The sequence below is a fragment of the Henckelia pumila genome, chromosome 4, assembly GCF_033568475.1.
Source record: "Henckelia pumila isolate YLH828 chromosome 4, ASM3356847v2, whole genome shotgun sequence".
Taxonomy (NCBI): domain Eukaryota; kingdom Viridiplantae; phylum Streptophyta; class Magnoliopsida; order Lamiales; family Gesneriaceae; genus Henckelia; species Henckelia pumila.
The window spans coordinates 144,610,100-144,634,040 of NC_133123.1; the positions used below are offsets into that span (position 1 = coordinate 144,610,100).

Sequence of the window (23,941 nt, forward strand, 5' to 3'; positions counted from 1 at the left end):
ATAATGAATGTCATCAGCATTCGCAGCATCCTCGTACCGCCTTTGCAGTTCATTCGACATAGAAGCAAGGATGTAGCTTTTAGCTTGAAGATCATGGTCCCACCATTTATCAAGCTTGGCTAGCTCAGTCTCATTGATGTTAGCAGCTGCCTCCTTCGGGGGCTTCTTTTCAAGCACATACGTGATCCTCTCCGAATTTAGAACAATCTTTAAATTCCTCAGCCAGTCATTATAGTTAGGTTCGGTTAACTTGTTTTGATCAAGAATGATAGAAAGTGGATTACGTGTCGACATTTTGAGCATACAGAAAATGAAAAATAGATAACAGTTACTAATTATTTTAAAATAGTTTGTAGATATAAAATATGGACTTTTATTTTATAAATTTTCCTCCCACTATTTTTACATTTTCACCACCCTCTGGTGAAAAACGAGAATTCGCATTTTTTTAGTGAGCACGTAGAGTCCAATCTAGACAATCATGATCCCGAATAATATCAGAAAATCATAATTTCTAAAAGGTAGAGTCCAATTGCATCCCCATGCAACCTCTACGTGTTTTGCCTCACTCTTGATAAGGACCCAATAATATGACGTCGTTTATCTTCGAGTGTCAAGCCGACCCATCAATATTGAATTGTAGTAGACGGTCGTCATGAGTTCCCTCAATAATATGAGCCGAAGTCATGGGAGTTCCACCCAATTCACATCATCTATGTCAGTGGAAATCACAGCTTTCCGGCGTCCAGACCTCCCCAATAATACGAGTCAGGCACTGACCGCGGGTAGCGTTCATCATGCAAACACGGTTGATGGAAGGCAAGAATAAATTAAACTCTTTTATTTTTTACTTTTGTGGCTAGATATAAATTTTGAATTTCATTCAAAATGAGGGATTTTAATTTTTGAAATTGTCTCATCATTTTATTTTAAAAATCGTGTGTCATGATTTTGTATGTTTGCCGGATTCATGCAAGTATATTATCTAATAATATACATACATGCATATTACTATATATCACATATATCATAATATGATAATTAAATAAACAAGGATGATCGAATGCCAATACTATTTGATCCATGTGAGCCAAACATGGATCAAAGTTCAAATCCTAGGTAAATGCAGGGATGCAAATGCAACTTATTACATAAGCTTCCAATATTTTACATGTCTTCATCTTTTTCATTGGGCCCACCATCTTCCAATCTTGATCTCCCACTAATTCTAATAATTACATTTGAATAGCCATGACACATAAGGGATACATCTCATGGGGTGGGAACGGGCCATAAACCAAATAATAAAAAACAGTAAAATATCCTAACATAGACCTAACATATTGGTCATGTCTCTCGATCATCCTTCATGCATATAATATCAAATATTATAAAAAACCAACAAATCATGTATCTTGTAATTTTATTACTAACCGCCATAATTATTAAATGAATTAATAAATTAAATAAACTCTTTTATTTAATTTTCAATTAATTCAATAATAATTAATTTCTTGTAAAACTCCTTTTACTATAAATAATTAAAATCACATTCTAATTATTTATTTCATAAGAAAATATTTATAATTTTACCAAAATTAATTTTAAGATAAATAAGTCAAATTTTCACAAAATTTTCAATTTTACCCAAATTAATTCAAAAATTATAAAAAATCGCATCGGGCCCAAACTTCTCATCCGAGCCCATTATCGAGACTGCCCAAAACACTTTCGGGACGCCCAATCTCATTCCAGGGCGTGCCCGAACAATTCGGGCAGCCGTGAACAGTAACCGAGTACTGTTCGCGGGTACTGTTCACGAGTGACGGAGTGCAGGAGGAAAATACAGCTTCTAAAAAGCTGTGTGGAACTTGGCCCAAGTGGCCACTCCTCTCGCCGCAACAAAAGGTGCAGAAGTAAACCTCCACCACCTGCGCGCACGTCCATCCAAAATATAACCAAGGGTCTCCATCTTCTGCTCCTCGGTGCATTGGAAAGTCTGAAAAGTCGTCTCCATGTGGTCTAACCAGTTCTCCGCATCCTCCAGAGACTCACCTCCAACCAAGGCTTAGGCCCCATCTGCAAGAATCGACGTACACTGAAACGGTCCTCATCTCGATGACGATGGCGACATTCCCGACGAGGCTCCCGATCGGCATCACCCCAACGCCCACCAATATTGCCATGAGAACTCTGGTCATCACGATCTGCCATCTAAAAAATTAACCTAACGGTTATCTTATGTAGAATCTAAATCCCAAGAATACTTTGCATGCTCTGATACCATAAATGTAGTGACCCTTACCTGGATCACCTACTAAACAGAACTTAGGCATGCAATTAACTTAATTAAATGGATATCAGAATAAAACTACGGAAACCATAAACATTATACAATTCCAAGGCAAGGAATCTGTAAATATCCAAAAATAATATAACCCAATCGAATAGTTGTATCAATCCAAATAAAAACAAAATAAAACTTAGGCGAAGCTCCAGCTGGCCAACCACTGCCTAGCCCCTCTTGGATCCACCTGCCTCGTCCAATCGCAAACATGTCCCATGGAATAGGGTATCCAGAAACACAGAGTACGAGACATGAGCATAAAACGCTCAGTACGAGAGTAAGAGTATACATGCATGCAAAGTGAACTCCCTATAACTCGAGGTCAAGGATCAGATAACAGAGACAGACCGGGCCTTGGTATGTAGCACGTTGTGCCGTCGCTTTAGGAGGTGGCTCCCATACCATAATACCAGTGGATTTACCGGACCCAAAGCCATGGAAGTCCATCCACTAACAGGATAGGGTACAACCCTACTAATAGACATCTCGAAGGATATAGCTCAGTATGCAAATGAATGCAGCATAAATCAATGACATATAAACCATGCAGTCACACAATAAATGCATACTCAGTCAGGATATCTCGAACAGTACTTTCGTACCTCAAATCAGTGCAAAATCTACCAACTCTAGGTCCATGCCTATAGTCTGTTGTACACTGCCAAATGATACTACTATCATTAAAGTGCTCTAAAAGCCTTAACTAAGCTATTGCATACTCCTAAATAATTTTAGGAAGCAAAAGCTATACCTTCGTCCGTCGTTAGCCCTTTGATGTCGATGCCTCCAGAACTTGGGCACAACTCCGCTACGACTATCGAACGCCTCCTTAACCCCCGGGTCAAGCCTATGAAGACTAGAACTACTCAAATATGCCTGGAATAGAGAGGGATTCTCGGAATTGGCAAATGAAAGTGAAGCCTCGGCCTTCTATTTATAGACATCGATCGGAACCTCCGATCCTGCCACCGGAGCTTCCGAACATCGTTATCTGCCACGTGTCAAAATATCACTGGTTAACTTCGGATAGGGGTGATCGGAGCTTCCGATCCTGCCACACGTCATGCCTGACGTAATACCATCGGAGCTTCCGATCCTGCATCGGAGCTTTCGATCTCGATCGGAACATCCGATCCTGCATCGGAGCTTCCGAACCGTCCGGTACCCAATCTATTTAATTAACGTTGATTAATCCCTTAATCACTAATTTTGGTTACGGGCTACTACATTCTCCCCCACTTAAGCTATTTCGTCCTCAAAATCAGTTCTTAAGTACCGAATGTAATACAAAAATCAGAAACATTCTTTATTCTAATCAAACGTTTGCAGAGTTTGCAACTGAATACAACTTAAGAATGAAATCAAAACAACTCAGGATGGTCTTCACGCATCCTGTCCTCAAGCTCCCAAGTAGCTTCTTCAGTGCCTCGACGTTGCCACTGAACTAAAACCAAAGGAATGACTTTGTTCCGCAAAACCTTATCCTTATGATCCAGGATACGAATAGGTTTCTCAACATAGGTCAAATCCTTGCTCACCTGAACCTCAGACCGCTGCAAAATATGAGACTCATCAGCCACATACCGTCGCAACAAAGATACGTGAAACACGTCGTGAATACTAGAAAGATGCGGTGGCAAAGCTAGTCGATAAGCCAAATCGCCAATGCTCTCTAAGATCTCAAACGGACCGATAAACCTGGGAAACAACTTGCCCTTAAGGCCAAATCTGAGAATTTTGCGAAAAGGTGACACTCTCAGAAACACTTTCTCCCCGACATCGAACTGCAAAGGCCTACGCTTGGTGTTAGCATAGCTGGCCTGACGATCCTGGGCAGTCTTAATCCGTTTCTTGATCTGATCAACAATGTCTACCGTCTGCTGGATAAACTCTGGTCCCTCAGCCTGTCTCTCCCCCACTTCTTCCCAGAAGAGTGGAGTACGACAACGTCGCCCGTACAACGCCTCAAAAGGTACCATCCCAATACTAGTATGATAGCTGTTGTTGTACGTGAACTCGATCAATGACAAATGATCCTGCCAGGCTGAACCAAAATCCATGACGCACGCTCTAAGCATATCCTCCAAATTACGGATAGTGCGCTCTGACTGACCATTAGTCTTCGGATGATAGGTAGTACTCAAACTGAGAGTAGTACCCATCGCACGCTGAACAATTCCCCAGAATCTAGAAGTAAACCTGGGGTCCCGATCGCTGACAATGCTCACAGGCACTCCATGAAGTCGAACGATCTCCTGAATGTACAACCGAGCCATACGATCCACATTGTACTCACGGCTATAGGCAATGAAATGCGCTGACTTGGTGAGTCGGTCCACCACAACCCAGATAGCATCACAGTTCCTCGGGGATACCGGCAAATGGGTCACAAAGTCCATTGTGATAAACTCTCATTTCCATTCAGGAATAGGCAAACTGTGAAGCAATCCTCCAGGTCGTCGGTGCTCTGCCTTGACCTGTTGACACACCAAACATCTCGAAACAAACTGATAAACACTGCGTTTCATTCCCTTCCACCAGAAATGAGTACGTAGATCCTTGTACATCTTGTTGCTCCCAGGATGAATACTCAACTTAGTGCGATGCGCCTGAGACAAAATCTCCTCTTGCAACTCTACATCATGCGAAATCACAAGCCTACCAGACAAACACAGAAAGTCATCTGACTGATAATGAAATCCAGATGAGCTACCCTCGTTAGCTAGACGAGCTAAACGCTGGGTCTTCGAATCAGACATCTGAGCATCTCGAATCCGCGAATACAACGCTGGCTAAGATAATATCGCAAACATCTGGATACTCTGCATACCTTTCTTATGCTTGAAAGTATATCCTGAAGTACAACAGTCACTGATCGCACTAGACATCGAACAAGTCTGAAGTGCGGATAGTCGCACCTTGCGACTCAATGCATCAGCGGTGAGATTAGCAGCTCCCGGATGATACTTAATCTCGCAATCATAGTCTTTAAGCAAGTCCATCCAACGTCTCTGCCTCATGTTCAACTCCGCCTGAGTGAACAAATACTTGAGACTCTTATGGTCGGTGAAGATCTCAAATTTCTTGCCATAAAGATAATGACGCCAGATCTTCAAAGCGAACACAATGGTTGCCAATTCCAAATCATGGACTGGGTAGTTGTCCTCGTGAAGCTTCAGCTGTCTAGAAGCATATGCGATCACATGCCCATTCTGAGTCAGGACACAACCTAACCCCTGAAGAGAAGCATCAGTGTACACCACATACCCTCCAGATCCTGACGGTAATGCCAACACTGGCGCAGAAGTCAACCGCCGTCGAAGCTCACAGAAGTTCTCCTTACACTCGGAGGACCACTCGAAATCCACACCCTTACGGGTAAGCTGCGTCAAAGGTCGAGCTAGCTGAGAGAAATTCAGAATGAAGCGACGATAATATCCTGCTAGACCCAGAAAACTACGGATCTCAGCAACTGTCGTCGGATGCGACCAATTAAGCACCGCATCAATCTTGCTTGGATCAACATAAATCTCCTCCCTGGATATGATATGGCCAAGAAAGACCACTTGATCCATCCAAAACTCACACTTGCTCAGCTTGGCGTATAACTGCTCATCTCAAAGAGTCTGCAGTACCAACCGCAAGTGAGAAACATGCTCTTTCGTATTACGCGAATACACCAAGATGTCGTCAATGAAGACCACGACAAACTTGTCCAAATACTCCCTGAAGACATGGTTCATCAGGTCCATGAATATAGTCGGCGCATTAGTCAAACCAAATGGCATCACTAGAAACTCGTAATGCCCATAGCGAGTATGAAATGCAGTCTTGGCTACGTCCTGATCTCGGACTCTCAACTGATGATACTCAGATCTCAAGTCAATCTTGGAGTAAACTGAAGTGTCCTACTGCTGATCAAACAAGTCATCAATACAAGGCAAAGGATACTTGTTCTTCACAGTAACTCGATTCAGCTGCCGATAGTCAATGCACAGTTGCATAGACCCATCCTTCTTCTTCACAAAGAGAAAAGAAGCTCCCCAAGGAGATATATTAGGACGAATGTACCCCTTGTACAAAAGATCCTGTAGCTGATTCTTCAACTCACGCATCTCTGATGGAGCCAGACGATACGGTGCTCGAGAAATAGGCGAAGTACCCGGCATCAACTCTATGCCAAACTCGACTTCCCTAACAGGAGGAAAACCCGGAATCTCATCAGGAAATACATCTGAAAATTCATCCACGACCGGAATGCTCTCTATCCCAATGCTCTCAGCAGACAAATCAACTGCATAGATAAGGTAGCCTTCCCCGCCAGACTCTAGAGCTCGACATGCTCTCAAAGCTGATACCAAAGGCATCGGGGGTCGCGCTCCCTTACCATAGAAAAACCAGCTCTCACTCCCTTCCGGATGAAAGCGTACTAATCTCTAATAGCAATCCACTGAAGCTCGATAGGTAGTCAACATATCTATTCCCAGAATGAAATCGAAATCATCCATCGCAAGGACCATGAGATTAGCAATCAAAATGTTACCCTCGAACTCTAAAGGGCAACCCATCACTAGACGCTTAGCCAAAGCAGATTGACCCGTCGGAGTAGAAACAGACATCACTACGTCTAGTGCAATGCAAGGTAACTTATGCCTTTTAAAAAAACATGCAGAAATGAAGGAATGAGATGCACCAGTGTCAATAAGTACAAGAGCAGGTATACCATAAAGCTGAAATGTACCTGCGATGACTTTCTCATTCTCCTCCACTGCCTGATCATGTCTCAGGGCAAACACCTGGCCAGAAGCTCGTGGCCTCAAATGAGAACTCCCAGCAGGCTGTCCCTGCGACCTCTGCTGAATGGTGGCCTGAGAACCAGATCCAGAACCAGAACCAGAACCGTCTCCCCCAGATAGTGGACAATCCCTCCGGATATGACTAGTCTCTCCACAACGGAAACAAGCTCCAGAAGCTCTACGGCAACGGCCGGTTGGATGGTTCTTCCCACAATGATCAAACTTGTCCTTCTTACCGAAACGGACAACACCAGCAGAGCCAGAGAAAGAAGAAGTAGATCCAGACTTCTTGAAAGATTGGTCACGGGGACCCAAAGAACTAGCAGGTCTCGACTGAGAGAAAGATCTGTTCCGTCGAATGCTGTCATCTGCCTGGTGACAATGGCTCACCAAACCCTCGTAGGACATGTCGTCACCAACCGCCACACGGTCATGGATCTCAGGATTAAGACCCTGAAGGAACAGATTATACTTCATCTCGGAGCTGTCGGCAATCTCAGGGCAATAGGATAGCAGATCAAAGAACTTCTGCTGATACTCATCAATAGACATGGCTCCCTGTCGCAGACTCAGTAGCTCGCCCGCCTTCGACTGAAGGAGTGTCGGAAGAAAATACAGCTTCTGAAAAGTTGTGCGGAACTCGGCCCAGGTGGCCACTCCTCTCGCCGTAACAAAAGGTGCAGAAGTAAACCTCCACCACCTGCGCGCACGTCCATCCAGAAGATAACCAAGGGTCTCCATCTTCTGCTCCTCGGTGCATTGGAAAGTCTGAAAAGTTGTCTCCATGCGGTCTAACCAGTTCTCCGCATCCTCCGAAGACTCACCTCCAACCAAGGGCTTAGGCCCCATCTGTAAGAATCGACGTACACTGAAACGGTCCTCAAATCAATGACGATGGCGGCGTTCCCGACGAGGCTCCCAGTCGGCATCACCCCAACGCCCACCAATACTGCCATGAGAACTCTGGTCATCACGATCTGCCATCTACAAAATTAACCTAACGGTTATCTTATGTAGAATCTAAATCCCAAGAATACTTTGCATGCTCTGATACCATAAATGTAGTGACCCTTACCTGGATCACCTACTAAACAGAACTTAGGCATGCAATTAACTTAATTAAACAGATATCAGAATAAAACTGCGGAAACCATAAACATTATACAATTCCAAGGTAAGGAATCTGTAAATACCCAAAAATAATACAACCCAATCGAATATTTGTATCAATCCAAATAAAAACAAAATAAAACCTAGGCGAAGCTCCAGCTGGCCAACCACTGCCTAGCCCCTCTTGGATCCACCCGCCTCGTTCAATCGCAAACCTGCCCCATGGAATAGGGTGTCCAAAAACACAGAGTACGAGACGTGAGCATAAAATGCTCAGTACGAGAGTATGAGTATACATGCATGCAAAGTGAACTCCCTATAACTCGAGGTCAAGGATCAGATAACAGAGACAGACCGGACCCTGGTATGTAGCACGCTGTGCCGTCGCTTCAGAATGTGGCTCCCATACCATAATACAAGTGGATTTATCGGACCCAAAGCCATGGAAGTCCATCCACTAACAGGATAGGGTACAACCCTACTAATAGACATCTAGAAGGAGATAGCTCAGTATGGAAATGAATGCAGCATAAATCAATGACATATAAACCATGCAGTCACATAATACACGCATACTCAGTCAGGATATCTCGAACAGTACTTTCGTACCTCAAATCAGTGCAAGCTCTACCAACTCTAGGTCCACGCCTATAGTCTGCTCTACACTGCCAAATGATACTACTATCATTAAAGTGCTCTAAAAGCCTTAACTAAACTATTGCATACTCCTAAATATTTTTAGGAAGCAAAAGCTATACCTTCGTCCGTCGTTAGCCCTTTGATGTCGATGCCTCCAGAACTTGGGCACAACTCCGCTACGACTATCGAACGCCTCGCTAACCCACGGGTCAAGCCTATGAAGACTCGAAATACTCAAATATGCCTGGAATAGAGAGGGATTCTCGGAATTGGCAAATGAAAGTGAAGCCTCGGCCTTCTATTTATAGACATCGATCGGAACCTCCGATCCTCGATCGGAACATCCGATCTTGCCATCGGAGCTTCCGAAAATCGTTATCTGCCACGTGTCAAAATATCACTGGTTAACTTCGGATAAGGGTGATCGGAGCTTCCGATCCTGATCGGAGCTTCCGATCCTACCACACGTCATGCCTGACGTAATACCATCGGAGCTTCCGATCTCGATCGGAACGTCCGATCCTGCATCGGAGCTTTCGAACCGTCCGGTACCCAATCTATTTAATTAACGTTGATTAATCTCTTAATCACTGATTTTGGTTACGGGCTACTACACCAACCTTATTGATTAAGGTGGCCGAATTCTTCAAGCACAAAGGGAGAGAGCAATTTCGAAAATTGCCTGAATGATAGATATTAGGTTTCGAACGATTTTTTTTTAGTATATATGTCTATATGTTAATATATATAAATATATCTTAATTATATATGTAAATATAATTTAAACACGTTTAATTATTGCATATATATATAATTAAGATTTTCGAGAATTTCATTTGCAAATTGTGAATGTTTTTCTCGAAACATTATATATATTATATATATATTCTACATTATATTTTCCTTTGTGTGCAAGTTATATATTATGATATCAAAAATATTTCCTTAAACAAATTAATATCATGTATTAATACAACTTAATGGGCTTTATTAATCTAGTCTAACTAAAATATTATTAATTTATTAAAGTCCACTACTTTAATAATTTATCATGATGAGCTTGTACTCCTACTAGCCCATGATTCATGCACTCATTGTATTAATATTATCATAATCCCGATCGATGATCCAATATCACCGATGTGATGATTTTAACTTAATCGTTATTATGATGCACACTTTAAATTTTCGAAACCAATAAAGCATAAATAAGACAGCTGCTAATTTTGGAACACTTTCACTCAAATTAAGCAGGTGCACTCCTTTAACTGTTTTTAGCATTTTTGCTCTCAAAAAATTCTATAAGCTATTATAAACTCATTTATAAGCTTATCATTTGATCCAATCAAATTTTTTTTATTATAAATTCAACTCTTTGAATTTATTATCTCAACGGGAATAGGGAAACTAGTGCTTGTGTGACCCTCAACGGTTCAGGGATACAGCTAGCCGTTGGTTCGCAACTTTTTGTGATTCAGGACATTGTCCTTTATACGAGCTTACCTTATTAGCCCCATTCTATGCATCAACTCCTTTATCATAAGAATGTCAGAATTCATTTTTGATTGGACCCATCGAATCATGGTAAGAGCGTCTAGTAGCATCGCCCCATGATTTCCTAAGTATCACTAATAGTGCCTATAAGAACCAATCGATTATGATTATCGTACAGTACGGTCCCTTCATCTCATATATCCCGATCGAATCTGCAACCATTGGTTCATCGAGGGTTGCATGTGAAGTTCGATAACGATGTGATACATCTAAGAGAATACATAGTGGCATCGCATGTGCAATTAGGGAACCACTTTACCCTAATATACATTTCATACTCTGGCCAGAGATTCCATGAACTACTATCTCATAAGATCACATAGGATATCCACACCCGTAGGTGAGCGATGAATTCCCGACTAGAATACACTGGCTCCTACATGTGTCGTAACTGTACCCTATCTCGCCACCTGATGACCCTCTTGGAGTCGGTAAACGAGTCAAAGCACAATCCTAGCATGTAGAGCCTCAGTGTTGTCTCGGGTCGTAAGGACTAATGGTGTACAATCATAACCACAAATTTATCCACTCGATGAATAATAACCACTTGGAAAATCCGAGGAAGGGTAGTTCAGTGAACTCATCGTATGAGCACCAATCTGTATGATTGAACATCTCTATGTCCATACCAATGAAACGTGGTACACAACATCACAGATTCTAGTCTCGAGCTCGAGCGATCCTTATCCTTATTTTGGACGGCCCAATCGACTAGGAACTTAATTTAGAATATACAGTAATTAAAATATGTGTTTCATGATTGTCATCACATGTACAATCTCATATTTATTTACTATAGTATATTTAAGGTCTTTATCTATGCAGCTTGCATGAGTATGCAGATAAAGTAAATGCCAAAATTGAATAAAAGAGTAATTATATTAAAATAAAAATTGTTTATTACACGCAAGTCAATAAAATTCATAGCCAACAGTTGGCTTGCAGAACATCTACTCTAACTTTTTTGGACCAGATAACAAATTCACATTTTGTGGAGCACATATGGCAAGTAGGAATCCAACCTAAGGCAGATGACAAGGGATTTTGTCCAAGTGTGGAAATAAGTAAGTGTATTTGGGAAATTATGCAAGGAGGAGGAGGAGAAGAGATTCGAAACAATGTTGCTCGTCTCAAGCAACTAGCCAAGGAGGCAGTAGCGGAAGGAGGAAGTTCAGATAGGAACATTAACCAAATTATACATCAGCTCGTGTCAGGAGACCGAATACTAGCTAGCTAGGATTTCTTTTTTAAGATTTGTTGCTTCAATCATTTTAATTTATGTATGGTATCACTAAAAAACAATTGTGGCTTTTCTAATTTACAAACTAGTTCCCTTAACCTCGGAATTCATCGAATTAATTAAAATAATTATAATACGATAACAAATATTTATTTAAATTAAAATCTTCAGCTTTGTACAAATTGAATGATTTCATTGGCAATGCAATTAATTATCTGGAAAATACTTATCACACGGTTAATAATTAATTAATAATAATAATAATTTCCAGTCAAACAGTAATTAAAAATAGTATTTGTTTTGTTAAATCACAAACATATTGCGGTATATATAATATTTTTGTATAAAAAAATAATATAATATAATATAATATATAATAATATTAATATAAAAGAGAGAAGAGCGAGAGAGTGAAAGGAGGCTGTCTATGGATATATGAATTGATTGAGGCAAACCCGTTCTTCCGTTTGAACTACGAAACCGCAGAAGCAGAGGTTAATTTACAATCTCTCTTTCTCTCCTCTCTCTGCGTCCGTATTTGTTTGTTTTTGTTTGCAGAACTCTCTCTCTCTCTCTCTCTCTCGTCTCCTCTTGCCGTATCTGGACGGGACCTTTTACATGTAATTTTTCTCAATTTATTTGCGCTCGAGATTCTACTGGGTCAATCATCACTGCTCTCTCACATTCCCTCCGCATTTTCCTCAAACTCTGCAAAAACACAGGGATTTCATTTCGTAATCGAAGCTCTGGCGGGTTGTTACAGGCAAGTGTTGGCTTCTTTCAGTCACCGTTTTTGTCGTTCAAATGTGTTTTATTTTACGTGCCTTATGTGAATCTTGCAATTATATTTAACAGAAATAATTTTTATTGCGCCCCAAAAAAATTAGGCTTTGGGTTTTTACTTCATCCGCGGAAATTCATTTTTTTTAGATTGATACGAAATTAGGGTTTTGACGCTGATGGACGATAAAATTTGATGGGGTTCTGTTCGGGTTGTTTAATTTTCATTTTAGGTTTTCATTTGTAATTTTGCTCGTGGGCTTTTCTTCTCTCTGTTTTTTCTTACTAATCCTAAATATCATTTTTGCATGTTAAATATCTTATATATTTGATACGTTCCTAATTCTTATAAGATATCATAATGGATAAGAGAGATGTAGAGATGGAGGATATCGTGACCCCCAATCACGATTCCAGATATAATGTTCAAGAATCTGAAGGTAAGCAGCATGATGGTAGGGTCGAAAACAAAGATGAAAACTTTGCCCCTTCAATTCTTGTGCTAGAGGATGCAAATAAAAGCTTGAGCAGTGGAGATGAACCCAATAATTTGAAAAATGAATCAAGAGACAATGACACTGTTATGAGTGACATGGAAGGCCAAATTAACAGTAAGAGTGAGGTTATGGAGCCCGGAAATGTGGAGGAACCTGTAGGATTATACTTCAATGCCCAAACCAGTAGTGAAAATGATGTGCCAATCAGCACCAAAACTGAAGCAGTGAAGCAAACTGCAGCTGGTAGTGCCGCGGAAGAACAATCTCATGTCAATAATGAAGTGGTTGTGTGCAACACTACTAATGGCAAGTTGGAAGAAGAGAAGAAGCTTACTGAGGAAGGCATGAACAGTGGAAATCCTGTCAACAGTGCGATGAAGGAAATGACAGGTGAAAATGTTGAGAAAAAGCGCGAGGGGGATTCAAATCCTGTTAAACATGCTACGATGGAAGAACAGACTACAGCAATTGCTGATGCTGGGAATAATTTGATTAAAATTGGGCAATCCCCAAATAAATTATCTGCTAGTGAAGCTCCTCTGAGTCAAACAACTGCTGCAAATAAGAGTCTGGCAGATGGGGATGAGAAAATGAAAGATGTAGCACAAACAAGCCAGGATAAAGAGGTTGTAGATGAGCTTAAAGAACAAAGTAAGGAAAAAGAAATCATGACTGCTGAAATTGTTGCCATAGATGGTGGTGATAATGCCTCATTTCCAAACCAGGAAGAACCTGTGACTCCAAAGTCCCTTGTGAAATTGTTGCCTGCAACAGCTGGAGACCATAGTGGGGAAACTGTCAAGACTTTTTCTACACTAGGCACATTGCCATTGGTAATAAATGTTGTATCAGATCATTAGTTAATTTTAAGAATGGTTGGTCATATGAAGTTCTGACTTGTGACAGTAATAGATGTCGGCGTTGATATTTCTTTTATGAATGTTAGATGGGAGAGAGTGATGATGGAACACCAGAGGAGCAAGCGATATTCATGAAGGATGTTGAAAGTTTCTATCGAGAGAGGTCAATGGACTTTAAACCTCCCAAATTTTATGGCCAGCCGCTGAATTGCCTGAAGTAAGTATTCTTTTTATTGATATGATTGTGACTGTGTTATTAGTTGAATATATTTATTTCCTCATTTTTTCGCTGCTAGGTTATGGAGAGCTGTGATTAGATTGGGCGGCTATGACAGGGTATGCCTGCTATTTTCTTCTTCTACTATGTGCACTCCATCAGTTATTACTTCTTGGAATTTAGTTAATAGCTCAACTCGATTACCCTGGCCCTTCGCAGGGCAAGTCTCAAGCTTTCTTTTAGGGCACATTGCCAAGTACTTTTTTCCCAGGCAATGCATGCTAAAAGGCACCATTGTCGTCAAGTCCATTTCTGATTCCTGCTCTGATCCCATTTTTATTTCTCTTTTCTTTCTTCTCTTTTTTGTGTCTTTGACCTTCCTTCCCTTGTTACATATCTTTGTCCTCTTCTTTAGTCGAAAGACACATGCACAAGTGCACAAATGTATGTATTGCACTTATTTAAAAAGCGCTAATTTTTTCCATACATCGTGTTTGGTATGGAGGATTTCAACGGGATTTGGAATTACAAATACCATTTTAATGTTTGGTAAAATAGGATTTCGAAATGAGATTGATATTTGATGGGATTTCATTTAATAAATGAAATTTTTATGAAATTGGTCGGATTTCGTGGGATTTCATAGGGTTTGAGTTTTAAACATCATAATAAAATTTTTAAAAATTATATTTATATAACTTGCTCTTAGATTTCAACTCTTCTTTGCAAATTTTACAAAATATCCTTTATCTAAAAAATATTATTAATTCAAACTATCATATTTTAAATTCTCACCAAACACCAAAATGGAATTTCAATTCCATGAATTCCAATTCCAAATCCCATTTTTATAAATCCAAACACGCTGTTATTACTATTTGACATTTTAGCATTTCCACATCTTTTTTTCAGAAAATGCTCTTACTTACTGTGTTCTAGGAAGGGAATCAACTTGCTCAAAAAGGCCAACACCGTCGCATCATAGGCATTGAACTATCACATCTAAGAACAAGCTTTTGATGTTTATACATGCTTTTGTGTGAACAACATATCCGTGTCTGAAGTTTAATGTATGCATAAGATTTATGATTCACAAAGTTTGGAAAAAAATTACATATCAACTTACCTATCGCTTGAATGTGTTGTGCTTATTAAGAAGGTTTTTTTTTACCGTGCTTATCTTGTTGACATATTGTTGTGCCAATCGTTCATTTTGCTTTGTATATATGCTCGTTGTGGTTTTATCAGGTAATTAGTTATTTAATTGAAACAATAGAATGCCCCAAGATTGCAGGAGCCAAAGTGTGTAAACAATGATCTCAAAATTCTTTAATATGCTTGTTGATTGTGATGCATGAAGCCAATTTATGAGCCACTGTCAACACTCCTAGTCCATGACTGTTGGAGTATGTTTCTTGTCCTCCTCCAATAGATATAATTTCTCGTCGCTGACCATGTCTCATTTCTTTTATTCCCACCATCTCTGTAGTACTAACAGGATGATTAAGAAATTTCTTGTCTATGTCAGCAAATCGTCGAGAACCTTCTTATCTTTGTTTTGGCTGCATAGTTTCTATTGTTTCCGTCATGTACACAAAATACACGTAGCTTTTGAAATACATGCCTCTTGATTGGTACGCGTTTCAAATACTTGTTCTTGGTTGGACTATAGTATAAAAAAATTAATAAAATCATATTTTTTAAACCACAACCATTTTGTATTTTGTAACTACCTCCTAGTGATTTAATTCAGGTACAAAAATTGTTGCTGTCACTAAAACTGTTTCCTTTACTTTGTACTCCATCCTTTCAAGATGTGGACAATTGGGGTATAAATTACAATCACACTAACAGTAACAGGCATGAAATCAGCATTGCTGTCTCAGAAGCCTGTTATACTCTCGTAATGGACTAGAAGCTTAGAATTTCTTGAAGTATATTTAGTATGCGTAGGAACTCTTACCATCATGCTGATGATAAAGTGTCAAAATACTCTGCATTCAATGTTTATGAAATTTAAGGTCTTTGAATAGGTAACTGGAGCTAAATTGTGGAGGCAGGTAGGAGAGTCATTTCATCCACCAAAGTAAGGCTCTTTTTCAAAATTATCATGCATTTCTTTTGGGGTATTATAAAACTTGGTCTGAAACTCTTTGTTCTTTTTGTTTTCGTTATATTTAACAATTTTTGATATGGGGTACTGATGTATGATATATCAAGTAATTTTCTGAATCCTTTGAATATTGAGAGTTATTGTCATCAAATTGTTGTGACATACAGCAATTGGAGGTTTGCCTAAGTTTCATCGTTGTAGCTTTAGGAGTTGATTCAACATTTTCTTTCCGGCGATGTGAAATATAGAATTTTCATTGTGTTGAGTGTTTTGGAATATTGTCTTTTTTGGTACATTTTTTTATTTTAAAATTAAAATTTATGCGTTTCATTTCTTCCATAGTTGTACTTCTGTAGCTGGTAATTACGAACATAACATGTTCATTTTAAGAAGTGAATGATCTAGGTTATGAAAACTGATTAATTGAACTTTTCTTTTATTTTATAGGACATGCACAACAGTTTCTTGGACGTTTCGTATATTCTATGAGAAGGTGACATACTAGCTTCCTCCCCTCACATTTGATTAGGTCATAACTGTCGTTTGATTTCCATCCATCGTCTGTTCTTGGTGTGAATCCATCTGAAGGGACCTAACTCACTGTTTTGTGTTAAAAAATGTGCTCTGAGAATTCTGTAGACAGCGATGACAAAAATTACATCTTCTTTATGCCAGTTTCTGATGTGAATATGAGTTTGAATTTTGCTAGTTCATTTAAAAATAATTATGAAAAAAGGATTAATTAAATTAAATTAGGATAAAGTCCTGGTGACACGAAGGTGTTATTTAACTGGATATCATGTTTGCCCCTTGACATTAAAGAAATTGATTGAACTAAACTTGGAATTTCAGAGTTCTGTATCTATGGCTCTCGGAAGTATGTGGTTCTTTTTACAATTAACAATTAACAATTATAATTGGTTCCTGTGTTAGTTTAGTTACCATGTTTGATGACTTGATTCCTCAATCTGTGTGGTTAGTCTCTTCTGGAATATGAGAGGCATAAGAAACAAATTGGTGAGCTTCACTTCCCAGTGGCTCCTCTCCCTGAAGCTTCTGGTGTTGACATCGAGGTTTGTAGACTTTGTCTTTCTTACTGCATATTTCTTTGCGAAGGAACTTTTTTGATATCCTTTAATTATTTTTGTGAACTCAATTAGGTAAATAACTACAAGGAACCCAAGGTAGTGTTGACTTCTAATTGTGTGACAGCTGTACTTACCTAAGCGAATAGGAGTACTCTTTCATGCTTAGGATTGCAGGTTTAGGCGTCAATGAGCAAACTCAATTTTGTATTGAGATGCTTTCTCATCCTCATTAGAAACACTACAATAATTATAAAGTCCTCATGAACTGTAGTAGAATTGTTTTTTTTGTGTGCGTATCTCTATTTTTTATTTGAATATTATTAATTTTGTGTGGAGAGATGCAACCTTGCCGTTTTTACAGGCTAGAACTGGAAAATTTGTATCGTTGTTATATTATTGCATAATTACACTGTCATACGTTTAGAAATTTAGTAGCATACTAAAATGGCATGGAGATGAATAAATGCTTCGTGAAGCCTCAATTTATCTTACTTGGTTGTTTGCATGCTAATGGAGGATATGTGGTTCAAGAGATGCTTCATACTGATGGATATAATGTATTTTTGGAATAGGTTTCATTAGTTTATGCAATAAACTTTAATGGCTCATGTTATTTCTGGCACTCTCTCCCTGTAGCATTATTTCCCCGTCCTGTCCTGCCCTTCCCTAAAACATATGCTAGCTAATTGCTAGTTATATATAGGTGTACCCATCGTCGTGACATGTTTTTAAAATGCGTATTTAGATTTGTATGCTCATTTGTTTATGTGGCTGTAATACGACCGATTATTGCATAAAAAAATGTTTAAGCTTTTGTATCTCAAAAACATATATAGGGAAATGGATATCAAGGATCTGGATCAGGAAGGGCTAGAAGAGATTCTGCGGCTCGTGCTATGCAAGTATGGCACGGCCAAGACATTTTTGGTCATGGTGAAGTTGGTGAACCAGTTGCTAAGGTTCGTTGATATTGTCATCTGAAAGTACATTGTTTGAGCTCTCAATTTTTTCACATTGTGCGGCGCATAATATTATGCAATATGATAGGACAAGAATCTTAACAATATGACAAAGCGTGAGAAGAGTCTCAAGAGCATTGGTAAGGGAACACTTGAGTTTTTGAAATATTACAGATGAACTATTTTTTATTATGAGTTATGACCTTCGCTATAAATTGGTTTTCATTATTAGTTTACACCAAATTGTTATGTGGATTCAGGCTCAGTCAAGCAGAGAAGACCAAATGAGGTAGAGCTTTCAGTCAAGGCTGCTCGGACCGAAACATCTAAGCAGTTAAGTCTGGGTTAACATATGGTTAATCTTTTGTTTTTTGTGAGAGTGTTTCCGTTTTAAGTAATTGTGATGGTCAATTTGATATAATTTTTCTAAATTGTAAGCTATTTTTTTTTGTAATTTGAGTTGAACTTGGCTGGTTGAATGATTTTTGGTGTCATTTTCTCTGAATTAATCTATTTCACAGGTATTTTTTGTTGTAATAGTCTGGGGTGATTTGTCTGATATGAATTATGATCTGAAACTGATTTTATACAAAGTGAAGGATTTGAATCTGAAATGATCATAGCACTTCAAGCCGCCAAGCTTCAGCTGTTTATGTCTAGTTGATGTTGGATCTTCTGCTGGTTTTGTTGCAGTGGAAAAAAAATGTTGATTGGCTTTTGAATCTGTCTTGCCTATCTTAAAGGGTGCTTAGCAGTCGATGTGAATGTTGAATCGGCATGACAGATGTGCTTTTTGTGGTGTTTTTAATGTTCACAATTTGTGTACATTTCTTAAATATATAAACAATTTTTGACAACTGAGATAATAGTGTCTAAACGTTTGACCATATTTATTATATCCCAGAGTGTTACCTTTAATATATGGATTAGCATGGGACCGAATACTATGCAAACATAATGAGCACAAACCAAAGAATATGTATTCAACTAGTACTTGCTGATGTCTTTCATGTTTAAAGGCATTGTTTTATGTGCTTGTCTATTGATTGTTTTATCTTCCTTACCCAGAATATTGAATCCTCCTTGTGACAATGTTCTCCCATCTTCTAAAATTTCGAGTTGGCATTGATATTTTTCGTACTTCTATTGTTAGACTAGTGACATCAGTGGTTGATATCGGTCCCCCAGCTGATTGGGTGAAGATCAACGTACGCCAAACTGTATGGTTGCCTCCCATTTCATTTGTTTTTCTTCAGTCTGAGCTCATCCACATAGATGATTATAAGTATTGTCTGATACTGTTTTTATGTGTGCAGAAGGACTGTTTTGAAGTTTATGCTTTAGTCCCGGGGCTTTTACGTGAAGAGGTGTGTACTCTGTGACTTTTGGTAGTGTAGTTTACTTTGTTTTATGTGGTGATTGCTTCTTCTAATCCCTTCCCCACGAATAAAAATTTCACTTTCTCTTCATGTGTGTCCCTGGTTCTGTGATATGTCTAGGTCATTAGGCATATGTTCTTTATTATTATTATTACTATTATTAGTTTTTTTTCCTTTTCATCTGGAAGATATTATGTTGAGCAGCAAAGCTGAAAACTATACGTTATTATTGGTGTTGAAGAGATTGGTTGGTTGCAGCATGGTTTTTTCTTGAGTAATGAAGACGAACAATGAATTGGTTGTTCGCAGTTGGTAATCTTTTCGCTCTGCGATGTTTGGTCTAATTTGGTGTGTAAATCTTACTTGGAAACCATTTTAAAAGGAAAAAAAAATCAAAGAATTATGATTCCAAGGACCATGCTTCTGTGATGGAGAATTTTCTCACAACACTGTTGGCAGACTTGAGTATTGCTTAGAGTTTAAAAGGAATGCCAGAAACAGTTGCAAAATGTGTTGCATTACAGCTAATTTGTTTGAATATTCAATTTTCTTTCAATTTCTCAAATCTTTTGTTGCAGCTATGGTTGGATGATTTGCTATTCCTTCCCGCTTAGTTGGTCTTTATGTGCCTTGTTCACTTGATTTGTTTCCTAAGCATTTACAAACTGAACCACAAAGAAGAATTTACCTATCTGTTGGATGCATTTCTTTTGTTGTTTTCCTTCCTTTATTAGGACAGAAAATGACATTTACGACATTATTGCTCTTTAGGTGCGGGTTCAATCAGATCCTGCTGGACGTTTAGTCATTACGGGTCAGCCTGAGCAAGTTGATAATCCTTGGGGGATTACACCATTCAAAAAGGTAGCCATGTGCTCTCCCTCTCTCTCCCCTTTGTGGACATGAATATGGTGGGATTCAATTCTTGATAATACTATTCAAAGGAAGTTGATTGGATAGAGAGAGTTATATAATGAGCTATTGGGTTGGTTTTCAGATTGTTAGCTTACCTGCGAGAATCGATCCACTTCAGACCTCTGCGGTGGTTAGCCTCCATGGACGCCTATTTGTTCGCGTTCCTTTCGAGCAGTCAAATATTTGAATATTGCAGCATTCCTTCGAACAAGAATGTGAATGAATTAGTAGTGGTACGGTAACCCCAATTCTTGCAGAGAACTTTTTAAGCTTGTGAATGTGTAGGTTGACCAGTGCATGCTTGTGTGGTTATTGAATTAGCAGATTAGGTTTTCAGATGTCCTTCTAATTCTGGATTTTAATGGAGGTTTTTCCAGGCTGCGGCCACCACACCCCCATTTTTAACTTGGATGTATTTATGACCAACCATTGGATCGTTGAGTTAGTCAATCTTGGATTTCGAATTCGTTTTCCACTGGTTTCGAGCTGTCCCGATCTTGCATTTCTTTTGATATAAAATATAGAGGATCGACCAATTTGAGCAGTGCCTGTGACGACGTTAAATTGGCCCATATTTTACATTATCGAAAAATTAATTAGATATTATAACAAAAAACAAAAATAATGACAAGAGTATGGTATTAAACTTTGTGAACTTGACCATTTATTTGATTTTTTTAAATCACATCTGTTGCCATGAGCTTTATGATCATTGATCATTCAATTATCTCTTAATATATTGTAGTATTGTCATCACTTGTCGGTAAGATAATTATATTAAAATTATATTGTAGCGTTTATTTTTATATATTAAGAAAATGTACGTGTGTGTTGTGTGTATGTAATTAATAATTGATAACATGATTAAGAAATTTAGGTAATATATATTTAAATTATTGATGGATTAACAAAGAAGAAAATTAAGTTTTTTTTTTTTGACGTAGAAAATGATGGGGTTTTATTAACACGTAATATGAAGAAAATGAAGGTACAAGAGGAAATTTAAAATTAACAAATTTAAATATATATTTAAATTAATGGTGAACTAACAAAGAAAAAAATGAATGAGTTTCATTAACACATAATATAAAGAAAATAAAGGATACAAGAGAAAATTCACGGTCGCAAATGATATATTTATATGCATAAATATAATAATATTATCAATCACCGCATAAAATCAACCATTTATCAACTAATTAAATTAAACAATTTAAAATATGTAATTATGATATTAAGCACTGAAACATAATTAATTAACAGAGAATTTAAGCAAGAAATTTAAAAATACTAATAGAAACACTCGGTATTAGTAATGGCAAGTATAAAAGACCATCATCATCATCATCATCTTCTTCTTCTTCTTCTTCTTCTTCTTCTTTTCTTTTTTTTTTTTCTTAATAAAAAAAGACCACCTTTTCAAGCGTAGTAAAATGAAAAAAACATATCAACCAATTAAAGAATTTTTTTCCACTACCCGTTTTCTTAAACCAAACGAAGCAAGTTCGTGAGCTGCTTTGTCGGCGGTTCGTCGACAGAAATTGATGATGAGTCCCGTTGTTTGCAAAGTAAGCATTCGAATTCGAACGAGATAATAGAAAATTCAGGTGCAAGAGCATTAGTATAGGCTGACGAATGGATTCAACAATAATATTGCATGTATCCGTAACGTACTCGATCGGCCAAGTAAGGTGTGAGTGAGAGCACCCTCAATAAAACTTTATGTTGACCTATTTAAATTATAAGAGTATATGTTAGCTTAGTTAAGGTTTGTAAAACATGTTTAATGATACGATGAATAATTGACTGTAGGTTTGGACTTTTTTGACAATCATCGTCATCAAATTATATCTCCTTAAACCCCACAAATTCTTGGACTTTCTCCGTAAATTACCTAAGCTTTTGAACTGTACAAGGACCGAAGAGGGACTGTATGGTGTGGGATGACCGAAAAAGCAGAGGAATTGATGAAAGAAGAAGAGAAAATTTTGGAAAAGCATTTATATCCCAAAGAAACATAACTTTAATAAACAACAGAAAGAATATATATCAATGAGACTACCAATCCATACCCTAAATCAAAAAAAAAAATTATATCAGCAAATGGATATTTTGAATTGCCAAAAAAAAAAAAAAAACCCTTCAGATAACACCTTGTACAAGTCAAATTCCGTCAAAAGAGTTTCTAAATTACAAAACAATACTCCATGTCCAACACAAGTATGCATATACCATTAACAATTCATCCTTTCAAATCAGTTCACAAAACAAGACTCCAAAACTAACTTAAGTCTTCGTCATCATTTTCCATGTCCACAATAGATATACCATTAACAATCGATCCCTCCAAATCAATTCTAATTAACTCGACTTCTGTTGGTCCCAGGTGCGGCATTACGAGATAGAAACTATGAAAATTAAAGAATAAAATAAACACCAAGATTTACGTGAAAAACCCCCAAAAATTATTTGGGTAAAAAACCACGGGCAAGACCAAAAGATTCCACTATAATATTTGGAGAATTACAACTTCTCTCTGTGTTTCCAAAGAGACACACACTCTCTTAATACAGGAGAAAACCTATCTCACAAATATATATAGAAACACTCTCAAAAACACTTGAATGTTTAACTGAAGAAATGAACTCGAGATGGGATGCTCTGAAGAATGAAATGAGAGATCTATATATAGGTGCAAATCTTCGGTATGAACATGAGAAAGAAAATTCTTAATTAAATTGTCCTTCTTTGTTGTACGTACAAGTTGCATGTCTTGTTGTCCTCATTTTCCTCATTTGACCATTCAAACCGACATTTCTCCCACTTGAAGATTTGATTAAGTATCAAACACATCTCCACACATCTTTTCAATCTTGTCATTCCTGCTGCTTACGTTTCTGCTAGGCCACTTGAGGATCTACACCACTCGAACTTATCAGTATTCACTGGTTTGGTCAGAACATCAGCTATGTTATCCTTTGTATGGATTTTCTGCATATCCACACTTTCTTCCTCTACTACTTCTTGAACAAAGTGAAATTGAACTCCAATGTGTTTAGTCCTGTAATGAAAGGATGGATTCCTTGCAATGTGCAAGGCACTCTGACTGTCACAAAACAGAGGAATCTTTTCTTGTTTGTGTCCAAGCTCCTCCAATAACCTTTTAATCCATTTTGCTTCCTTGCAAGCTTGAGTAGCTGCCATGTATTCTGCTTCCGTTGTAGATAACGTCACAACTGTTTGCAGTTTTGAAACCCAGCTGACTGCACCTCCTGCAACTGTAAACACATAACCAGTAGTAGATTTTGTTTTATCTGGATCACCTGCGTAATCTGAATCCACGTAGCACCTGAGTGTAAAATCTGATCCTCCAAAACATAATGCAGCATCCGAGGTACCCTTAATGTATCTAAGGATCCTCTTAACTGTGCTCCAATGCTCTTGTCC

General features: G+C 38.2%; 1 protein-coding gene and 1 pseudogene across 2 annotated transcripts; both read left to right on the top strand.

Annotated features, from left to right (window-relative positions):
* LOC140861964 (mogroside I-E synthase-like) overlaps positions 1-11,683 on the top strand; it is a 53,754-nt pseudogene extending 42,071 nt beyond the window's left edge.
* A 434-nt stretch (positions 11,684-12,117) lies between these two features.
* LOC140859870 (AT-rich interactive domain-containing protein 6-like) lies at positions 12,118-20,967 on the top strand. Of its 2 annotated transcripts, XM_073262476.1 has the most exons (15): positions 12,118-12,306; positions 12,409-12,449; positions 12,820-13,796; positions 13,910-14,040; positions 14,120-14,159; positions 16,074-16,126; positions 16,601-16,646; positions 17,134-17,226; positions 18,078-18,200; positions 18,289-18,340; positions 18,461-18,533; positions 19,354-19,420; positions 19,517-19,567; positions 20,351-20,443; positions 20,577-20,967. In XM_073262476.1, the coding sequence occupies exons 3-15, from the start codon at positions 12,828-12,830 to the stop codon at positions 20,679-20,681; spliced, it is 1,896 nt and encodes a 631-aa protein (XP_073118577.1). In that variant the 5' UTR covers positions 12,118-12,306; positions 12,409-12,449; positions 12,820-12,827; the 3' UTR covers positions 20,682-20,967. The 2 variants fall into 2 exon arrangements, with proteins under 2 accessions (XP_073118577.1, XP_073118576.1); XM_073262475.1 differs by having other exon boundaries at positions 12,118-12,449.
* Positions 20,968-23,941: the final 2,974 nt, after the last annotated feature.